The sequence below is a fragment of the Nematostella vectensis genome, chromosome 5 (assembly GCF_932526225.1).
Source record: "Nematostella vectensis chromosome 5, jaNemVect1.1, whole genome shotgun sequence".
Taxonomy (NCBI): domain Eukaryota; kingdom Metazoa; phylum Cnidaria; class Anthozoa; order Actiniaria; family Edwardsiidae; genus Nematostella; species Nematostella vectensis.
In genome coordinates this window covers 5933802-5953540 of record NC_064038.1, presented here as the reverse complement: position 1 = coordinate 5953540, position 19739 = coordinate 5933802, and the positions used below count along the sequence as shown (strand labels likewise).

The 19739-nt window shown below is 42.0% G+C and overlaps 1 protein-coding gene across 3 annotated transcripts in view; it reads right to left on the bottom strand.

The window, feature by feature from the left end:
• Positions 1–2652: 2652 nt before the first annotated feature.
• The window catches only part of LOC5511202 (chromodomain-helicase-DNA-binding protein 1-like), a 29815-nt gene continuing 12728 nt past the window's right edge, over positions 2653–19739 (bottom strand). For all 3 annotated transcript variants that reach the window (XM_048727629.1, XM_048727630.1, XM_048727631.1), the window contains 18 exons: positions 19524–19595; positions 18900–19049; positions 18153–18304; positions 17359–17458; positions 16364–16459; positions 15800–15985; positions 15314–15504; positions 14579–14620; positions 10039–10181; positions 9395–9521; positions 8887–9037; positions 8206–8322; positions 7485–7769; positions 6723–6893; positions 6128–6306; positions 5646–5760; positions 4423–4706; positions 2653–3564 (listed from right to left, as the gene is read on the bottom strand). In XM_048727629.1, the coding sequence (XP_048583586.1) occupies positions 3177–3564; positions 4423–4706; positions 5646–5760; positions 6128–6306; positions 6723–6893; positions 7485–7769; positions 8206–8322; positions 8887–9037; positions 9395–9521; positions 10039–10181; positions 14579–14620; positions 15314–15504; positions 15800–15985; positions 16364–16459; positions 17359–17458; positions 18153–18304; positions 18900–19049; positions 19524–19595 (2949 nt within the window). In that variant the 3' untranslated portion in view covers positions 2653–3176. The remainder of the gene's footprint in view (positions 3565–4422; positions 4707–5645; positions 5761–6127; positions 6307–6722; positions 6894–7484; positions 7770–8205; positions 8323–8886; positions 9038–9394; positions 9522–10038; positions 10182–14578; positions 14621–15313; positions 15505–15799; positions 15986–16363; positions 16460–17358; positions 17459–18152; positions 18305–18899; positions 19050–19523; positions 19596–19739) is intronic.

Below are 19739 nucleotides of genomic sequence, written 5' to 3'. Positions count from 1 at the left end.
ACAATAAAGTATCAAGTTATAATTTCAAGTTATGACTTCGGATAGATGGTAAGAATTTTTCCTAGAGACTTAGGCCCAAATAAAACGCAACACTTCTGCCGTGCAGAATATAATTGTTTGGATCTGGCACATGAACAGTTTCACGTCCGATCAATTAAGTTCGGCACGACAATAAAGCCCGGCTGCTGCGACAGTCGTGCTGCACGGCAAAAGCACACAAAAAAGCACTACACCGATTATTTATTTTATCTCTCGGATAACGGGAAATTCTCGCTTACTTGAACAAGTTTTTGTTTCCCTTGAAGCTTCAAGTAAATGGGGGACCAAATATGCTCCTGATATGTACTTGATAGTACTCTATAAAAGAAATACCGACCGACGAAATCAAGGACAAAATTAAGTTCGTCGCGCTTTTGCAGGCGAATACAAACCGCCTAACAGAGCACCACCAAAGGCTCTATGTCCCTGTTCGATTAGATTTCTAATGACACAGGGCATCGCCTACACCACCTGTTACCAACTAAATTTGAAAGCCATATGCGCTTAGGAAAGCTCGGACTTATAATGTAACTTTTAAGATAATGGGCAAAAAAACACCTTTTTTAATGCACAATGCCAACGTGTCAATAGTTTTAAAACCTAGATATTTGAACTTATTTTTACTGTAGAACCTTTAATATTTAATATATTTATTATCTTAGTTTTATCATAGTTTTTATCATAGTTATATATCTTGTAAACATAATTCAGCCTACTGGCTGCGACATTCAAATTAATAAAAGTATCTATCTATCTAAGTGGTTTCACCCTCCGAGAATATTACAACACTTTATTAGCCAACTAGTTGAATTACCGTATAAATAGGTTGTTACTGAAGACTTTTAACCTTTGGGTATTTTGTATGGGTGGTCTAGTACGTTCCTAGCCTCGTCCCCAGGCTACTCCCTTGCTGTCAGCTCCATGATGCTTTGCGCGCAGACTCACACTTTCCAATATGGCGGACGCTTCATGCTGACTTGCAGAAAGAGCCAGTGACATCAGAACCATGTAGAGCGTGATAGGCCCGCCGAGAAGCAAAGGGACGGGGCTAGGACGTTCCCAAATATACGGAACTCGGATGGCCGCTTCCTGATGGTGGTGGATATTCCAATCTATTCTTATTTTATACGACAGAAATCAAGCGCGAATATTTTTATATGGGCGATTGGTTAGAAAACTTCTTTAGAATAGGTTATGATGCAAACAGCTAATTTTATTGCACGCATTAAATCGAATAGCGTTTAGCCTCGCTAGCTCTAAAGAACTTTCACCGTAGAGATACAGGGTGGAATTTGGTCATCGAGAAACGAGTTAACAGGGAGTTCTAGGAATCTGTGTTTTTAGTTCAAGTTTGATTACCGTAATTACTGGAATAAGCACCGGGGCGATTATTTATTTTACATGTCCGGAGATACGTGCTTTTGTTTTGAGATCAGTTTTATCCCTACAAATGTTGTTTTAATGTAAAAAAAATGCCTACAACCATAACAAAACAAAGGCTCTATGCCTCCAGCCGTCGCTAGTGGCTCGTACTGCGGGCTCACAGGAACGAGCTGGAACAAAACGAGGCTTTCAATAATAAAATGTTGTGGCAGGGACCACGGAGATGAAGGGGCTGGTAGTGTTATAGTCCTCCAGATCTTTTTAGGGCTCCAGATATATAGTTTGTGTTGGCCAAATTTTTAGCCCTAAAGTGGTCCCCCGCGGTCGCTGTACTGTTACCGTGGTTCCAGAGCCTCGAACGTCTCTCTATTTAGTGGCCAGCGAGCTCGAGCTCGCTGGCCACTAAGGGGCCGTCCACACTAACACGGATTCTTTTGAATCCGTATACTTTTTGATACGTTTAGGCCTTCCGTCCACACTAACACACGCGCGCGAATCCGGATGCTTTTGAAAACGCTGTCGGAAGTGAATCAAAATGAATCCGTATACTTTGGTCCGTAGTGTGGACGGTCGAATCCGTATCAAAATGAAAACGATTGCGTCATATCGCAGACGCGCGCTGCTTTGAGCATGCGCATATCATAAAAACGACGTCGTCCTATAACTTTCAGCGTTTTCAAACGTTTGAATCCGTGTTAGTGTGGATGGCTGGATCCAGGCGAACACCACGCGAAAACGATAGTGTGGACGCGAATCAAGTGATGCGTTTTCGGCAAAACGAACCCGGATACTTTTGAATCAGTGTTATTGTGGACGACCCGCCCTAAATAGAGACGTTCGAGGCTCCGGAATCAGGGTACTGTACTGTCAGCTTTCGTTACTTCCCTCTTCTTTTTAGGCGATCACGATAAAATGCATCGTTTACCGAGTTTGTTTTCAAACTTCCAAGTATTCTACTGACTTGTGTCCTTGCACATTTTTATGCCATTTTGCCGAATGCAAATTAAGTTGGGAAAATATTTTTAAAACCTCAAATTTTAGTTCTCCAAGAAGGACTTTTGAAAATTTTGGACATGTATTTTTTCTATTTTTTTTGCATCTTTCCATGAATATCTTTCTATTCTTTCTCAATCAGATAATATATTGACCGTACTTAAACGTTGTAGGGTGGTTTATGTGCAAAAATGTGTTAAAAAAACGTTGATCTAGTAATGGGGTACAACAACACAGTTTTCTTGTAAATATTAAATGGAAATTCTTTACTTGTTAAATTCTTTACATAGTCTATCCACACTTGATTTATCTTCGATACACATTTTACAAATATAATAAGGATTGCGGCCAAGGCGTGAGCACAAGCTGATAGAGTAAACGACAGACGTCAGCTTATCTCTTCTGAAACCTATGCTACCGAAAAGACCCTTTAAAAAGACCTCAAATAATGACTTTTACAAGTAAACAAATACAGATAATCAAACTTAAACGACACCTAGGTGAGTTGGAAAAAAATTCTCTCTTACACGAAAATGATGACGGTATTACAATAACAGTAAAAAATGCGAGCGACAATTGGGTTTACAAAGTCTTATTTTACGAAACAGTCTTTGAAAAAGAGTGGGTGCCAAAAGATGTACCCCTCAAAGCGGGCTTCAGGAATTTTGGGATTTCTTTCTTTGTGGAAAAGGTGATTTCAGGCACCCACTCTTTTTGCGTTGAAAAAGGTATAAATACTATACAAACTATGTACATCTGTGTTATCTCTTGTCTCGATCTCGCTTTTCGTCCGAGTAGTGTTTCCTCGCTTCGTAGGATGTTCGGACAGGACTCGATAAAACGTCGGGACTTTGCCCGCTGTGCCGTGACGACTCGCTACTCGTCCGATGTTTAAACGAGGGATGTCGATGATCCGACGAGTATTCCCGACTCCGATGGTGGTCCTCCCGCCGGTAGCTTTTCTCGTAGGATCTCGGAAGGTGGTCGGTGCCTCGATCATAGGATCGCGGATGTAAGTCTTTAGATCGAGAGTAATCCGATGAGCGTTCGTGAGACCTCGGATGTTCGGAGCCATGGTATCGGTCCCGATCTCTGTCCCTGTCGCGGTCCCGATCTCTCTCGCGCTCGTAGTATCGCCGATCGTCGTGGCTTTAAAAAAAGACAGATATTAGCGGCGATACAGTTGACTACCGCTAACACGAGCCCTACGAAACTCTCGGTGACTCGAACCCTCCGGCCTTTTGTCCCATCCAGACCATATTATTCTCAGATAGGGCGATTTTTGGTACAGGAGAAGGGATTTATGATGCAAAATAAAAGTGTTAATACACATTGTTTTTATAGATCTAAAAAGTTTAGTATTCGGTCTCCGCTTTTAGGCAATGCCTAAATCTATATATTTCTCCACCTAAAATGAACAACTTTGCATAGATTTTAGAGCGGCACTCAAAGATTCCTAGTCACACAAGCGGAGCACGTTCTTGTCGGTCGGATTCTTATGCACCTATTTCAAGTAAGGTTGCACTTGCAAGTTTCGTAACTCACAGGGCGTTATGGGTAACAAGAATAAGTAAATAAGCGGAAATAAAAACAGCTACGGGCTTGTAAGGATGTAGCATTCTTGTTGACTTACTTAAAAACATTCACATGGCCTTCAGAGACCAGGATTCAGTTATGTAAACGTTACTCCTTAAAACTACCGCGGGCTACGACAAATGGATTTAAAGCCGTATTGTCACCAGTTTACTCCCAGTCGATTACCTAACAATATCCGATGATTTTAACGGAAAACGCGAAAAATATTTCAAAATATTGAAAGCAGTGTGTCTATTGGAAGTTTCTATGAGGATGTCATTGATAATTTAGAGCGGATGGCCTGTTGAATATCTCGGATTCTAATAGATTCTTTTGTCTATTGTCGGTTGAGGTTTCCGTCGGACCTCGGGAAGTAAACTGGTGACTTGAAATAGGTAAAGGGGCATTTTTACTGAGCACTTCTACGCTTACCCGTCTTTTCGCTCACAACTCCTCTCTTTCGATCTCTCTCCGTATATTTTTCCAGCTCGACGAGGGTCATGCCCAGGCTCCCCGCTGCCGCCAGGGTAACGAGACGCTCCCTGGCTTGCCCCAGGCCTTGCGCTGTCGAGCTTGGGGATCTTGGTCGCAGGGACTGGGAGCGACATGTTCTCTATACCCCTCTTTATATCGGACGGTCGGTTTACGGGATGTTCGGCGATGGTTTTCTTGTGAAGGCTGTTTGGCTCATGTTTGTGCTTGTGATGATGAGGGCGCTGGAAACGGAGACATTAGAGACTTTAGCAACGACATCGTGGACGACGACCGCAGAAAGCAATGAAAAATAAGCAATTCCCAGCTATAAAATTGAGCGCGCATAAATCTACCTCAATTACCCAGCACGCGCTGCATAAGGTAGGTTTCCAAACAGAGTGCTGCGCGCGCATGCTTATAGTTGGAGGCTATTTTTCATTGCTTTCTACTCAGAGCTAGACGTTAAATGCATTATTTCTGGTAAATTTTGAGAGCTTTTCTCGAAGCTTCGCTAAAGTACAAAAATTCAGACAACAGGGGATGGGGCGTTCCTATCGTAAAACATAATGTCTTTACTCGCAAAAGGAAGAATTCCGTTAACCCGATTGATGAAATTGCTATTGAAGAATGAATACATTGCTTTCGAAGGTACAGATACACTTCATTCAGCCCTAGCCCATGTAAGGTTGCACTCGAAAGTCCACATGTTATAGCCCGCAGTGTTTCATGGGTAACGTATAGATGGCAGAATCCTGTTATCTGAAATCTATGTAAATATTTCCAGGCACACAAAGAAGAATGCTACTGATTTACAAACCTGGATTTTTTTTATTTACGCTTAGATGTGCTTATTTGTTTGATACACATTAAGCAATGCGGGACACATTCTACGAGTGTAATCTTATTTTATATAGCTGTATATTGTGAAAATAATTTGGAAGTGTGATGATAGAGACGAGAATCGTCACGATATTTTTTTCACCCGATATTAGAAGAAAAATTATATTAAGAAATCGCAAAGTAGCCTAAAAGGTCAATCTTATGTTAAATTGACCGAATTCAATCGAAAATATTGCAGCACTTTCCTCAAATCAGCCTATGGAAATGGATGCTTTCTCCCACTTGGTATTCTGCTAGGACGACAAAATGGCGGTTGTCAGAGACTCGTTAATGGAGTTTACCTCGTGCTGATGCTGATGTCGCTCTTCTTCCCGTTTCTTCACCGCGTGTCGATACAGCTTAAAAAGCTTCTTTGCCTCGAACGCAGTGAACTTCGAGACAAACGTCCAAAGATTCCTACAAAAAAAAACGTCTTGTCGTTGAGACCTGACCTTAGGGTATTTTTTGTCTTTCTATCTACTCCATCCAGGTGCGACCTCCGGGTCTTCTACGGCAATCTTTTGAAAAGGCGTTTTTGAAAGGCTTTTTTTAAAGCCGAGTGATGAAGAAGGGAGGGTCCTAGCTTGGCCACACGGGTGTGACCTCACTTGCACGGTGATCCCTACAAGGGCTTTTTCATATATTGGAAAAAAGGATAGGGGGTAATCGAGCTTGTGGTATTTGTACTGTGATCTCTGGAAGGTTTGGCATGGAGGTCAAGAAGAGGTTTGGCATGGAGATAAAAAAGATGAGGGAAAAGAGTGTGGTTGTGTGTCCTCTTTACCTTCGCCACTCGGACGCGACCTCGTGGTCTTTGTACTGCGATGTGATATCCATGATGTGATCGCCTATCTTTAGCAGGCAGTGCCTGGTTTGGGCCACTTGGTCCTTGACGCTCGCGCTGTTCTCGGGACTCTCAAGCATCTTGAGCGCACGTTTGACGGGGCGCATTTTCTCCTTACACTGAAAGAGGCGGGTTTGATTTAGCAATCTTCAATGCAGTGTTGGGGAGTATAATACTATAATAGTATAATACCATAATAATAAACTATCCGGTCATTAAGGTTTGAACCCTGCGTGGCAGCTAACCGCTCACCAAATCGAACCTCGATATAACGGTTTAGCCGTTATATCGAGGTCCTTTGACAAATTGCCCCTTGACAAATTGCGCAACGCCAAACTTTTCGCATTATCCTCTCGAAAGAGTTCTGTTAGATTTCAGCGGAAATAGAGTGAGCAAAGAGTATCACCACATGAAAAATAGGGATAGCAGGAACAAAACATTGTGTGCGGAAATACTTTCGCTCTCTATTTCCAATGAAACCTCACAGAAACAAAGGCTATGGTGGCAGCGACAATCGTCAACCTGTGCAGCTTACCGCATCAAAGGTTTCCTTATCCATGTCGGCATAGCTGATGAGCTTGTCGTGTTCGCCATCTTCAGGGGATGCGATGGACGCTATCTCGTCCGCCACTGACTCCGGCTCAAGACGAGACGACTCACTCTCTTCTGGTTCCCTCTCTATCTTAACTGCCATAGGTGTTGGCGGCTAGATTGAGTAAAAATGGGAAAAAAAGCAGTTATACTTGGGATACTCTACAAGATGCGTGTCCTAAAGAAGTCACAAAGTTACAAATGAACTCTGAAAATCGTCAAACACCCTTGTTATTGTTTTCGTTCCGTATTGGAAGACAAATTACGAGAAAAAAAATCTCCAAATAGCCATCTAAAACGTTTTAAACCACAGTTACCCCAATTCCAGCAAAAATATCCCCAAAACGTCCTCTACTCAGCCGATGGAAATGGACACTTTCTCAGACTAAGTGTTTTGATGGGTTGACAATAGCGGCTGAAGGAATACGGGAATTGAATGAAAAATTATTGCTATCCCTCGACTTTATGCTCTAGCGATATTGTTGCCAGCCAGCGCAAATAACATACTTTAAAGGAGATTTGTTATTGTTTACAATTAAAAATAGAGCGATATATTCGCAAGGAAACTTCAAAATAATAATATACGAATGACGTCTGATAGGTTGTTGACGATATTTGGTTGAGAATATCTTGGTTAATTGCTTGAATTAGCCGATGGAAATGGATTCTTTGTGTGACCATACTTGGTATTGGTTCTCCTAATTACCTTTTCCTTCTCTTTTTCCTTCTCCTTTTCTTTGTCCTCTTCTGTATGCGGCTGCTTCTTCTTCCGTCCCGGTTTCCCCTTCTTCTTTGGTTCAGCGACCGGAGCACTTGAGACCTTGGCCTCAGCACCCTCCCCTACCTCCTTGATCTCCTGACTGAGGGGGGAGATGGTGGGGACTGCTGGTGATGGTACCATGGAGCTACTGGGAGATGATACTTCGGAGGACGGCTTCTTCTTCAGATCTTTCTTCAGTTTCCTAATCTTTGTTTTGATCTTTAGAGAAGACTGCGGAGTTCAACAGTAGCATATCAGACAAGTTGGGTTTGAGAGGATATAGTTTCCGCCATCAAAAAGTGGTGCAATAGCTCAGTGGTAAGGATTTGTATGTCTTCCAATTAAAGCGGCATTGTCACCAGAGTACTTCCGGTGGGCCGACGGAAACCTCAACCGACAAGAGACAAAAGAATATTTTAGAATCTGTGCTTTGTAACAGGCCATTCGCTCTAATTTATCAGTCACATCTTCAAAGAAACTTCGTATAGACACACTTCTTTTACAATGTTGAAATATTTTTCGAGTTTTCCGTTGAAAATCATCGTAAATCGTTACGTAATCGACCGGAAGTAAACTGGTCACATTGTTAAAACCACGTGTTTCCCTCCTCCTCCCCCTCACCTCCCCCACATGTCTGCGTATGTAGATGGTATTTGGTGACAATTACCTTTCGTAGCTCCTCTGCGCGGTTATCGTGCACCACCTGTTTTAGTAGTTTGATCAGGTATTCTGCTCGAGTCTGCAGGTGTTTGTCCTGAGGTTTCAGGTTTCCTGGGGGTAAGATCTAGACAAACAGTTCACATTGGTTAGCCCTAGTTTAAGAACATTTTCGTGAAATTGGACGAAGGAAAAGGCAAAAACAAACAATAAAAAACACATTTTTCATTTTTTACTCTAATTAAAAAAAAACATTGATTTTCATTTCCATCTCCAGATACCAGTTCTATATCCTGGGTACCAGAGTCTCGAGCTTCGTTCCTTTACTATGCGCCCTTTACTGACTACGAGGAGCGAAGCGGCGACTCGTTGTTGTCGGAATGAAGCTCGAGCCTATGGTACCCAGGGTACCAGTTCTACTACACGACTGAGGAAAAGTGTGTGTCTCTCCGGTTATTAATCTTATGGCTGACTTAGGCGGCGCGATTTAGTCGTATGCGACCTGCCTACCAAAACTCGTAGCCCTAAATTACACACTACGACTTTCGTAGTCGAGCATCGTAGCGCATTAGAGTCGTAGGCGCATTTACACTAGAGGTTTCGCATACAATTAAATGATGCTGTCTAAATCAGCCTTTAAGTTCCCTAATTTTTGGAGACAAATAATCATAATAATAATTAGTTCAGGTACCTTTGTGGATAGGCCAAGTTTCGTGTCGGCTTTGATAGCCTCCCAGCTCCCCATGCCGTAATTATATATCCCGACCAGCAACATGGAGTCGTCACTCACATCCCACGGTACGCCCCAGTGCACGCTCTTAGCCGGCAAAGTCAGCCGATACCTGAGTCAATACCAAGCAAAACTAGTCAGGTTAAATTATGTAACGGCCAAAAAAAAGACAAACCTGGTATGTTGCAAACTTGGAAATAACAGTATCGCAAGAAGTCGGAACTTACTATGCCAAACTTCCTACACGTGACGTTTTCCATGTTTACGATATCACGCCTCTAGTTGTGTAATGATTTTTAATTTAGAAAGTGCAACGTTATATTCTATGATTCTTGTAGAAGGGATGGGGCTAACAGAGGGAGGGAATGTATTGGACTATAAAGCGAGGGAGAGAGGAGCTTAAAGAGCTTAAAAGGGTAGATTGATACTAGTATCTTAGTAACAGCTAGCGCATGCGCGACAGACTCACTTCTTTTTCTCCGCGGGGTCAGCGGGGATGGCGGCGGCGAGCGGTTCAAGCTCCTCTTCATGTTTCAGGATAGAAGGCGCATTTATGGTGACATTACCGATGCGAAGAGTGGCTCCGCGCTTCTTTCCTGTAGAACAAACACAAACACCTTTGGCTTTGGATACATGATGATGGGTTACATGCGTAGAATAGCGCCGCGTTTCTTGTCCGTAGAAATAAACCGTGATTTCAACAAACACGCGAGGCTTTGGAACCCATGATCGAGAGAAACTATTACACGTTTGTTTGACGATCGCGGCAGGCGTGCAGATGGTCTACCAACTTCAGTTTAGTGGGAAAATGTATGTCATGTTTTGGGCATTAGATGGGTTGCGAAAATTCCACACGCAGAGCCTCGCACAGACAAGAGTCACGTCCAATAAAACTGAAAATGTCAGGGCTTAAAAAGATGCTATTTTCCCACAGTAGACCTTTGCGCAAGTGTAGACTGCTGCGTGTCAAGCGCCATAAGCTGGGGCTAGAGAAGGGAAGAGACCACGCATGCCTGAAAGCCACTTATTCTCTCAAACCTTTGCGCTTGCTACCCAGGTCACCATATTCTCTCCTTGCTATGCAGGCTAGTTTCACGATTATCATCTACTTACCATCAAAGTTCTCGTCTTCTTTCAGTTTCTCCTCGTACTCCCTCACTGCCCGCACACACCCGTCATGGAGGGTGTTGGCGAGTTTGACAATCTCTTCAATCGGCTTGTCGTCCAGCTCAGCGTCCACGGCGATCGCATCCAATCTGGAAAAGAAAAACAGCCATTTTTTCTGCAACTCTCAACGCAACAAAAAATACATTGCAAAAGAGAATGCCACACGCATAACTTTTTGCAACTTGCAACGCAAAATTTTTTGACCGACACCAGCAATCGAACCGTAAATTCGACACGAGGCATTTTTTTTCCTGCAACTTGCAATGCGATAAAAAAAATATGCACTGCAAGATGCAAAAGGGAATGCTGCACGCATAATTTTGTTGCAACGCAACAATTTTTTCAACCGGAACCAGCAACCAAACCGTTAATTCGAATGTGTCATCTTCAAACGGTCGCAGCCCAAAAAACCTAGATATACAGTACCGCTCACGAACATAGGGACACTGTTCGCGAAACTTTCGCGAACAACGTGCGCGAAATTCGCGAACAGTGTTCGCGAAATTCGCGAACAGTGTTCGCGAAATTCGCGAACGACGTTCGCGAAATTCGCGAACGACGTTCGCGAAATTCGCGAACATATAGACTGTTCGCGAACACGCTGTTCGCGAACAGATGCAAAATAAACGGTTTGACGAACGGTAACGTGTGATCCAGGGCTTAACAACAGCTGGAAAAGCGAGAAGCCATTTATTTGACAAAGACTTGTATTAGACAGAGAATTAGTTTGGGGAATGAATGCCGATCGCTTGATATTCCTTGAAGATTTTCGAATGTGTGTTAACTGCTAGCGAATACTTTTAAACAGCGGGAAGCCATTTATTTGACAAAGCAAAGACTTGTACTAAACACGGGAGAATTAGTTTGAGGAGGGAATGCCGATCGCTTGATATTCTTCGAAGATTGTGGAATGTGTGTTAACTGCTAGCGAATACTTTGAAAAGCGGGAAGCCATTTATTTGACAAAGCAAAGACTTGTACTAAACACGGGAGAATTAGTTTGAGGGGGGAATGCCGATCGCTTGATTTTCTTCGAAGATTTTCGAAATGTGTCAGAAAACTGCTAGCGTAGACTTAATAACAGCGGGAAGCCATTATTTGACAAAGACATGCAATAAACACAGGAGAATTAGCTTGAGGAAGGAACGCCGATCGATCGCTTGATATTATTCGAGAATTTTCGAAATGTGTGAAAACTGCTAGCGAAGACTTAATAACAGCGGGAAGCCATTTATTTGACAAAGACATGTAATAAACACATGAGAATTAGTTTGAGGAGGGAATGCCGATCTCTTGATATTCTTCGAAGATTGTCGAATGTGTGTTAACTGCTAGCGAATACTTTGAAAAGCGGGAAGCCATTTATTTGACAAAGCAAAGACTTGTACTAAACACGGGAAAGTTAGTTTGAGGAGGGAATGCCGATCTCTTGATATTCTTCGAAGATTGTCGAAATGTGTCAGAAACTGCTAGCGTAGACTTAATAACAGCGGGAAGCCATTATTTGACAAAGACATGCACTAAACACAGGAGAATTAGCTTGAGGAAGGAACGCCGATCGATTGCTTGATATTATTCGAAGATTTTCGAAATGTGTGAAAACTGCTAGCGAAGACTTAATAACAGCGGGAAGCCATTTATTTGACAAAGTCATGTAATAAACACATGAGAATTAGTTTGAGAAAGGAATGCCGATCGCTAGATATTCTTCGAAGATTTTCGAATGTGTGAAAACTGCTAGCGAAGACTTTTGAACAGCGGGAAGCCATTATTTGACAAAGCAAAGACTTGTACTAAACACGGGAAAGTTAGTTTGAGGAGGGAATGCCGATCTCTTGATATTCTTCGAAGATTGTCGAATGTGTGTTAACTGCTAGCGAATACTTTAAAAAGCGTGAAGCCATTTATTTGACAAAGCAAAGACTTGTACTAAACACGGGAGAATTAGTTTGAGGGGGGAATGCCGATCGCTTGATTTTCTTCAAAGATTTCCGAAATGTGTGAAAACTGCTAGCGTAGAATTAATAACAGCGGGAAGCCATTATTTGACAAAGACATGCAATAAACACAGGAGAATTAGCTTGAGGAAGGAACGCCGATCGATCGCTTGATATTATTCGAAGATTTTCGAAATGTGTGAAAACTGCTAGCGAAGACTTAATAACAGCGGGAAGCCATTTATTTGACAAAGACATGTAATAAACACATGAGAATTAGTTTGAGAAAGGAATGCCGATCGCTTGATATTCTTCGAAGATTTTCGAATGTGTGAAAACTGCTAGCGAAGACTTTTGAACAGCGGGAAGCCATTATTTGACAAAGCAAAGACTTGTACTAAACACGGGAGAATTAGTTTGAGTTGGGAATGCCGATCGCTTGATATTATTCGAAGATTTTCGATTGTGTGAAAACTGCCAGTCAATCCTTTTGAACACTGGGAAGCCATTTATTTGACAAAAACTTGTATTAGACACGGGAGAATTAGTTTGGGGAAGGAATGCCGTTCGCTTGATACTCCTCGAATGTGTGAAAACTGCTAGCGAATACTTTTGAACACTGGGAAGCCATTTATTTGACAAAGACACATGAGCATTAGTTTAAGAAAGGAATGCCGGTCGCTTGATATTCTTCGAAGATTGTCGAATGTGTGAAAACTGTTAGTAGTAGTCGTTTGTGTTCGAATACATTAGTCAGTAACAACATGCTCTACTATAAATGTCTTCTTTGCGGGTTTTGTAGGTGGAAGACTCGCATTTTACGAATATAAGTACAAACAAAAACACAAGGCAAACCTGTGTTGTCTCTATTGTAAAGTTTACAGACTGCTTATGACTGCGGAAGCAATTAAGAGCGTCATAGAGTACCGCTCGCGCTAGTTTACCATCCAAAGCAAAATAAATAACATCTAATGACAGTCATCACATATCACTCCATGTTCCGTGTCTAATACAAGTCCCTTGTCAAATAAATGGCTTCCCAGTGTTCAAAAGTATTCGCTAGCAGTTTTCACACATTCTAAAATCATCGAAGAATATCAAGCGATCGGCATTACTTCCCCAAACAAATTCTCCCGTGTCTAATACAAGTCTTTGTTAAAGAGATGGCTTTCCGATGTTCAAAATTCTTCGCTAGCAGTTTTCACACATTCGAAAATCTTCGAAGGATATCAAGCGATCGGCATTCCTTCTCCCGTGTTTATTACAAGTATTTGTCAAATGGAATTTCAAAATTCTTCGCTAGCAGCTTTCACACATTCTAAAATCATCGAAGAATATCAAGCGATCGGCATTACTTCCCCAAACAAATTCTCCCGTGTCTAATACAAGTCTTTGTTAAAGAGATGGCTTTCCGATGTTCAAAATTCTTCGCTAGCAGTTTTCACACATTCGAAAATCTTCGAAGGATATCAAGCGATCGGCATTCCTTCTCCCGTGTTTATTACAAGTATTTGTCAAATAGAATTTCAAAATTCTTCGCTAGCAGTTTTCACACATTCGAAAATCATCGAAGAATATCAAGCGATCGGCATTCCTTCCCCAAATTAATTATCCCGTGTGTAATACAAGTATTTGTTAAATAAATGGCTTCCCGCTGTTCAAAAGTATTCGCTAGCAGTTGTCACATTCGACAATCTTCGAAGAATATCAAGCGATCGACATTCCTTCCCTCTTTGAGGCAAGCTTTTGAGAATAAACTAACTAACTTTTTTGCCTGTTTCTGCCCTCGTAAATCCACGATCGAATCCTTCGCATGCTTTAGCTTTCATCCGCCATCTTTATCGTCTTTATTTCTCAAACTTGAAAGTGTCTTGTCTTGATCGTCTACAAATAATTGAACTCGACGCATATCAGACTATAACTATATTTGTTGTTTCTGATTTTAACGATAACCATAGCTCTCAGCTGACTTTTACACGAACAATTTATTTGAATCGCTTGCAGAACTCCTGTATGTATTTTAAGTGAGTATCAGTACTGTAAGTCTTCGGTTACACGGTACGAGTTCCCGTTTGTCAAACGGTTTGTCCCGGTCTGTTCGCGAACACTGTGTTCGCGAACATCAGCTGTTCGCGAACGTTGTTCGCGAATTTCGCGAACGGTGTTCGCGAATTTCGCGAACGTTGTTCAGGAATTTCGCGAACGGTGTTCGCGAATTTCGCGAACAGTGTTCGCGAATTTCGCGAACAATTTCGCGAACATATGTCCACATGTTCGAGAGCGGTACTGTAGTCCGCCTTAGGGCGCGTTTTTTTCCCCGATTATTCTGGAATGGTTGGTGGTGGATGTTCAGAATGGCATTAGAGTCATTCTGCAACAGGTAGCCTTCATTCCATTCCGGAATGGGAACGCGGGATAAACGAACGCGCTTTTTTTCTATTCTAATCACTCTCATTCCGGAATCACAAGTAAAAAAAAAAAAAACGCACCCTTAGACGATATTTGTAGTCTAAAAGATGCGCTCTTTCTAACTAATCTGTTTCCTGTACCTTGTCCTAGGGCGCCCAAACTTCTTATAACTCTTGACAAACCTGCAAAGAGGGAGAAAAACTCAAGACTCAAAAAATCAAACTTAGACGAGCGACTCAACCAATCTGTTCTATATTCCAGACACAAAACATAGAATACGAAAGTATGGTAATATTAGCCAATGAATTTGGGATATAGAGTTTGAAACTTTGTTTAAGTAAATATCATTTATCTGTATACAGGGGGTGCTTTGGTAACATCTCCTTGGACTTTCGGCCTACCAAGCAAATTGCACGATCAATGATGGGAGATATGTGTTGACAGCAAGAAGCTTACAGTGCACTTTGCCGAGTCACACAAAGCATCCATTTTCATCGGCTAATTCAAGCAAGTAACTGAGCTTTCTGTGTCCATATAAGTGAAGCAAACCAAACAATTAGACACAGAAAGCTCTGCGCGTGAGGGAACCTTGCGAAGAGACCGTTCTAATTTCAATTGTGAACAATAATAACGGCGTAGTTGATCGGCATTCCTTGAAGATTTTCGATGAAACACTTTGTTATTGTTTACAATTGACAATACAGCGGTTCATTGCAGAGAAAACTTCTAAATAACCATCCTGATACTTTATCAATGATATTTGATTGGGAGTTTCTCTTGTTTGAATTACCTGATGGAAATGGACTCTTTGAGTAACTTGGTATTGTGTGGGAGCGTAAAATGCGGCGTGATTGGCCTTTTTCAATTATAAATACCTTCTAATCTCGGAGTCCCCAAAGCCCTCGATGTCTTCTCGCTTGATGGTACGAGGTCTGCCCCGCTTTCTCTTTCCAGTCTCTTTGTTCTCTGTGTCTGACCCGTCTTCGTCGTCATACTCCGACTCCTCCTTCTTCTTCCTGCCTGGCTTCCTGCGGCCTCGAAGATCACCTTCACTGTCATAGTTCATCTGAGACAAAATTGGGGTATAAATTGGGAGGTTCATTTGGGCAAATACTCAGACTGTCGTAATAGTAAATGAGAACAATAACAGGGGAGTGGTTATTGACGTTACAAAGATCTGTCTTCCATAACATCACCTTTTTCGAGGTCTTGCGTGAGCGAGGCGGTAAGTACAAGGCGAGCTTAACGTACCTTTTTCACGGTCTTGCGTGAGCGAGGCGGTAAGTACAAGGCAAGCTTAACGTACCTTTTTCACGGTCTTGCGTGAGCGAGGCGGTAAGTACAAGGCGAACTTAACGTACCTTGTTCACGGTCTTGCGTGAGCGAGGCGGTAAGAACAAGGCGAGCCGCTGTTCCTGTTCCTCCTCTTCCTGGACTTTTTGTCTGAGTGGAGCGGGGATGATTTCTTCCCATGCTTTCCCTTCATTCTCTTCATGGACTGGCTCAGGCGTTTCGATATCTTCTTCATCCATAGCGATGTTAGCCATCTAGATAGCACAGATCCAGAGTTGAGTTCAGTACATGTGCATATAAGGGGCCAGCAGGATGCATGTTCATCCTACAAACGTAGCCGAACACAAGGGTGGGTCAAGGACTTCTCTATTTTTACGGGAATACATAGCCTGCGAGCCGGCTCTGATTCGGGTTCATTCGGAAATGTTTTGTTTTCAAATATTGGGAATCCTGTGGACGGGCGCAGCTTGGACTTCACACGTGCCAATTAATTAGTCATTAGTTTTTCAGACCTTTCTGTCCATTTATTTAGATTTAATTCGTTTTCTTTTGGTGACAAAAGCGAACAGATCGGCTTACTGTACAACAAGATTATTACTATATTTCAAGTTGAGAGTCTCGATCTGAATCACCTTAAACTGAGACAGCAATTCATCACCAATGGTCTGCGGTTGATCATCGGAGTCTCTAGTCTCCGCACGGCGCAAGATGTCATCAATATCCATTGCCTGCGAGTAACAACATAAGCCACTCGTTAGCATTAAATGTAATAATCTTCGATAACATTACAATCGCTTTCACGGGATACCTGAATCATGCGAAGTTCAATGAACCTACTGTGGAACCCCACTATCTCGATCTCCCGCTAACTAAAACTGTTCTTTTTTTCTTCTCTTGAGAGTACAAGTAAACGGGGTACAACTGTATAATGATAGCTAGACTAATCCCTTGAGAGTTCGAGTTAAGGGGGTTCAATTGTATAATGATAGCTAGACTCCTCTCGTGAGTGTTCTAGTCATGGGGGTGCAACTGTAAAGTGATAGCTAGACTATTCTCTTGAGAGTTCGGGTTAAGGGGGTTCAATTGTCTAATGATAGCTAGACTCCTCTCGTGAGAGTTCGAGTAAACGAGGTTCCATTGTATATTAATTTTATTTTGGGACTTGAAGATGGTTTGTTTTTAAAACCTTGATAGATTTATCCCCTAGACTGATGAAGAATCGGAGGTGTTACCTATTGGAACTTTTGGGGTTGGGGTACATTACGTCACGGGGGCGTTTCAGGGCGATGCAGGAGATAGTAGGTTAAACCATCTTTCCACTAAATTAGTGCTTGAATATCAGTAGTGCTATAGGTTAGAGGGGTTAAAATCTGCTTATAAAATGGGAGATTGAAGGCAAGAACCCTAAGAAAGGGGTTTAAACCATTTCCTAGATTCGTGCTTCATGACAAAACACAGTGGGTGAAACCATTTATTTCTATCGGCTGATTTGGGTAAGCAATTCCGATGTTATCGATCGAAATTGGTAAATAAAGCCTTTTTTTTAAAGATTTATTTTAGGTGATCATTTCTGAGATTTAAAACAATAACAAAGGTGTGGCTGACAAGGGTATTTTAAGTGCCTCACCTGTAGCTGCTCATCATGCTCGCCGTCTCCCTCTTTGAAAAGATCTTCTGCACCGAACTTGAGAATAGAAGCAAGCTCCTCTTTATTAAACGGGTTGGCACTAGAAAGCAACAAAAAGAATGTCCATATCAATCAATGGCTGAGGTTAAAAAATTGTTAAAAAAGGAAACCCAACGTTATCAAACACGTTAACATCCAGTTGTTTTTTCCAATACAGTGGTATTTCCTAAACAAGAGGGGACGGTTTTCAAAATGAAGTTGTTTGATATGATGCCTGCTGGTCAAACAGATTAAGGACGCAGACACAGTGAGAGCGTCGGTTAGGGACAAATTCCAAGTGCATACCAGTGAGTTTTCGTTGGAGTTTAGAATAAAATAATGCAAAAAAAACCTGTGTATTATTCACAAACTCGCTGGTATTTGTGAGAAGTTTGCCTGATATCGAGGCTTGCAGTGTATGTATGAGTCCTTAGGACTTATGACCAGCAAGCACAGAGGAATTAAAACCTGGGGTGTTCTTTTCCTCAGGTATCCCGGGCGTCGAGGTCAGCATAACGATAGCTTGCTAGCCGGCTCTCATTGTGGATTATTTGGAAATTTTTTTTTTTTTAAATATTGGGAACCCTGTGCGAGCACGAAGGCCGAGGTGCGCTGGGAGGGGGGGATTTTTTATTTCTCTTCTCTTCCCGCGCCCTACCCCAACCCCTCTGCCGGCCTTGTTCTGCCACATTCTCGCGCCTGTGACCTCGACTCCCTGGGTTCCCGAGGATGAGGTGTTCTGGGCGTTGTCTCACCTTGATGGTGCATTCTGGGTTTTGGAAAGCACTTTCCGTCCAGTTGTGTCCATTCGCTGGATGATTAAGTGATCCAGTACCATCTTTCTCTTGGCACGCTCGATAATGTCTTCTTCTACACTTCCCTTGGACACTAATCTATAGATGTTTACCTAAAATAATACCATACAAGGGGTTTTGTTATTTTCATAAAATAACACACCCACACAGCGATAACATACTATTAAGCTTATAGTCTATCAATAGCGGAAAGTGCCGGATTTGAAAGACAAAACATTGCAAAAGATCAGACCAGACAACTTCTTTGGCTATTGAACTTGACCTTTTCGAATGATTTGACCTCTCGGTCTTTGAGTCGATAGGGGTTTTACCGTGCGACAATGGCGACTACTTGGAAGGTGATAGCCAAGAAAACTAATTTTTATAGCATAACATTGACATTATAATCAGGAACAAACAAAAATTATTCAAAAACTCTCTACAACAGTGAACAGTCCCAGGGGTGGGTCAAGCTTTTTGCTGAAGGGAAAAGTTTGGCTCAGTGGACAGGAGAAGGGGGATTATTTTTTGTTTTATTTGGCAGTTTTATCGATAAAAAGTGCACCAATCAAAGGGCAGGAAATTCCACTTTCACTTTTTACTGAGCATTTTGTTAAAAAAAAAGAATTTTGAATATTCAAAAACCAAGTCAAGTTTGTTCTACGTACTTTAAACCATCCTGGCCCTATTGTATAATACTATCTGTACCTGGTTCCGCTGACCGATTCTGTGGGCTCGAGCCTGAGCCTGCAGGTCGTTCTGTGGATTCCAGTCAGAGTCAAAAATGATGACGGTGTCGGCAGTGGCCAGGTTGATACCCAGGCCACCAGCACGAGTAGATAGCAGGAAACAGAAGTCCTAGAAATAGTAACAAGTGCTCAATAGAAATACATTGACGTTTTTCTTCTTATTGGAAATCGAATGTATTGCAACTTCAGTTGTAAAAGTGAGAACAGACTGGCTCTGTTAGTTATGATGTTAATATCAAAGGACTGCATTGAAAGAGAATGATAGAAAGACAGAGGGGGACGGTGCCTGTGAGGTTAATCAAAGGCTCTGTCAGCAGCATTTTGTCATTCTTGCAAGGTACAAAGTGCAAGGAAGCATCCATTTTCATCTGCTGAATTGAGAACGCTGTCGAAATTGTCAAATAATGTATAAAACTTTGTTTTGGACGGTTATTTCAAAATTTGAATGAAAATAATACCAAAGATGGGGCTGACAAGGGTCCCCATGGGAATGACTAATGCAGTGTATAGTGTGTAGGGAGATGGGCCTTCTGGAAACAGCACAAGGTATTCATGTCCACATGAAGCCTTTTTCTTAACTTACCTCAGACCCCTCTGCATTGAAGTGGTCCAGAGCTTGCTTTCTCAAGTCACCACGAATGGATCCATCAAGACGCTGAAAGAGATGATACCTTTAAAGGAAGCCAAAATATCAGACATGCTTACATTAGGGCACTTAGTAGATGCCAGGGACTTCTCAACAACACAAGACAAGCAAATTTTAAGATTTATTTTATTTTTATTTTTATCTCATTAGTTT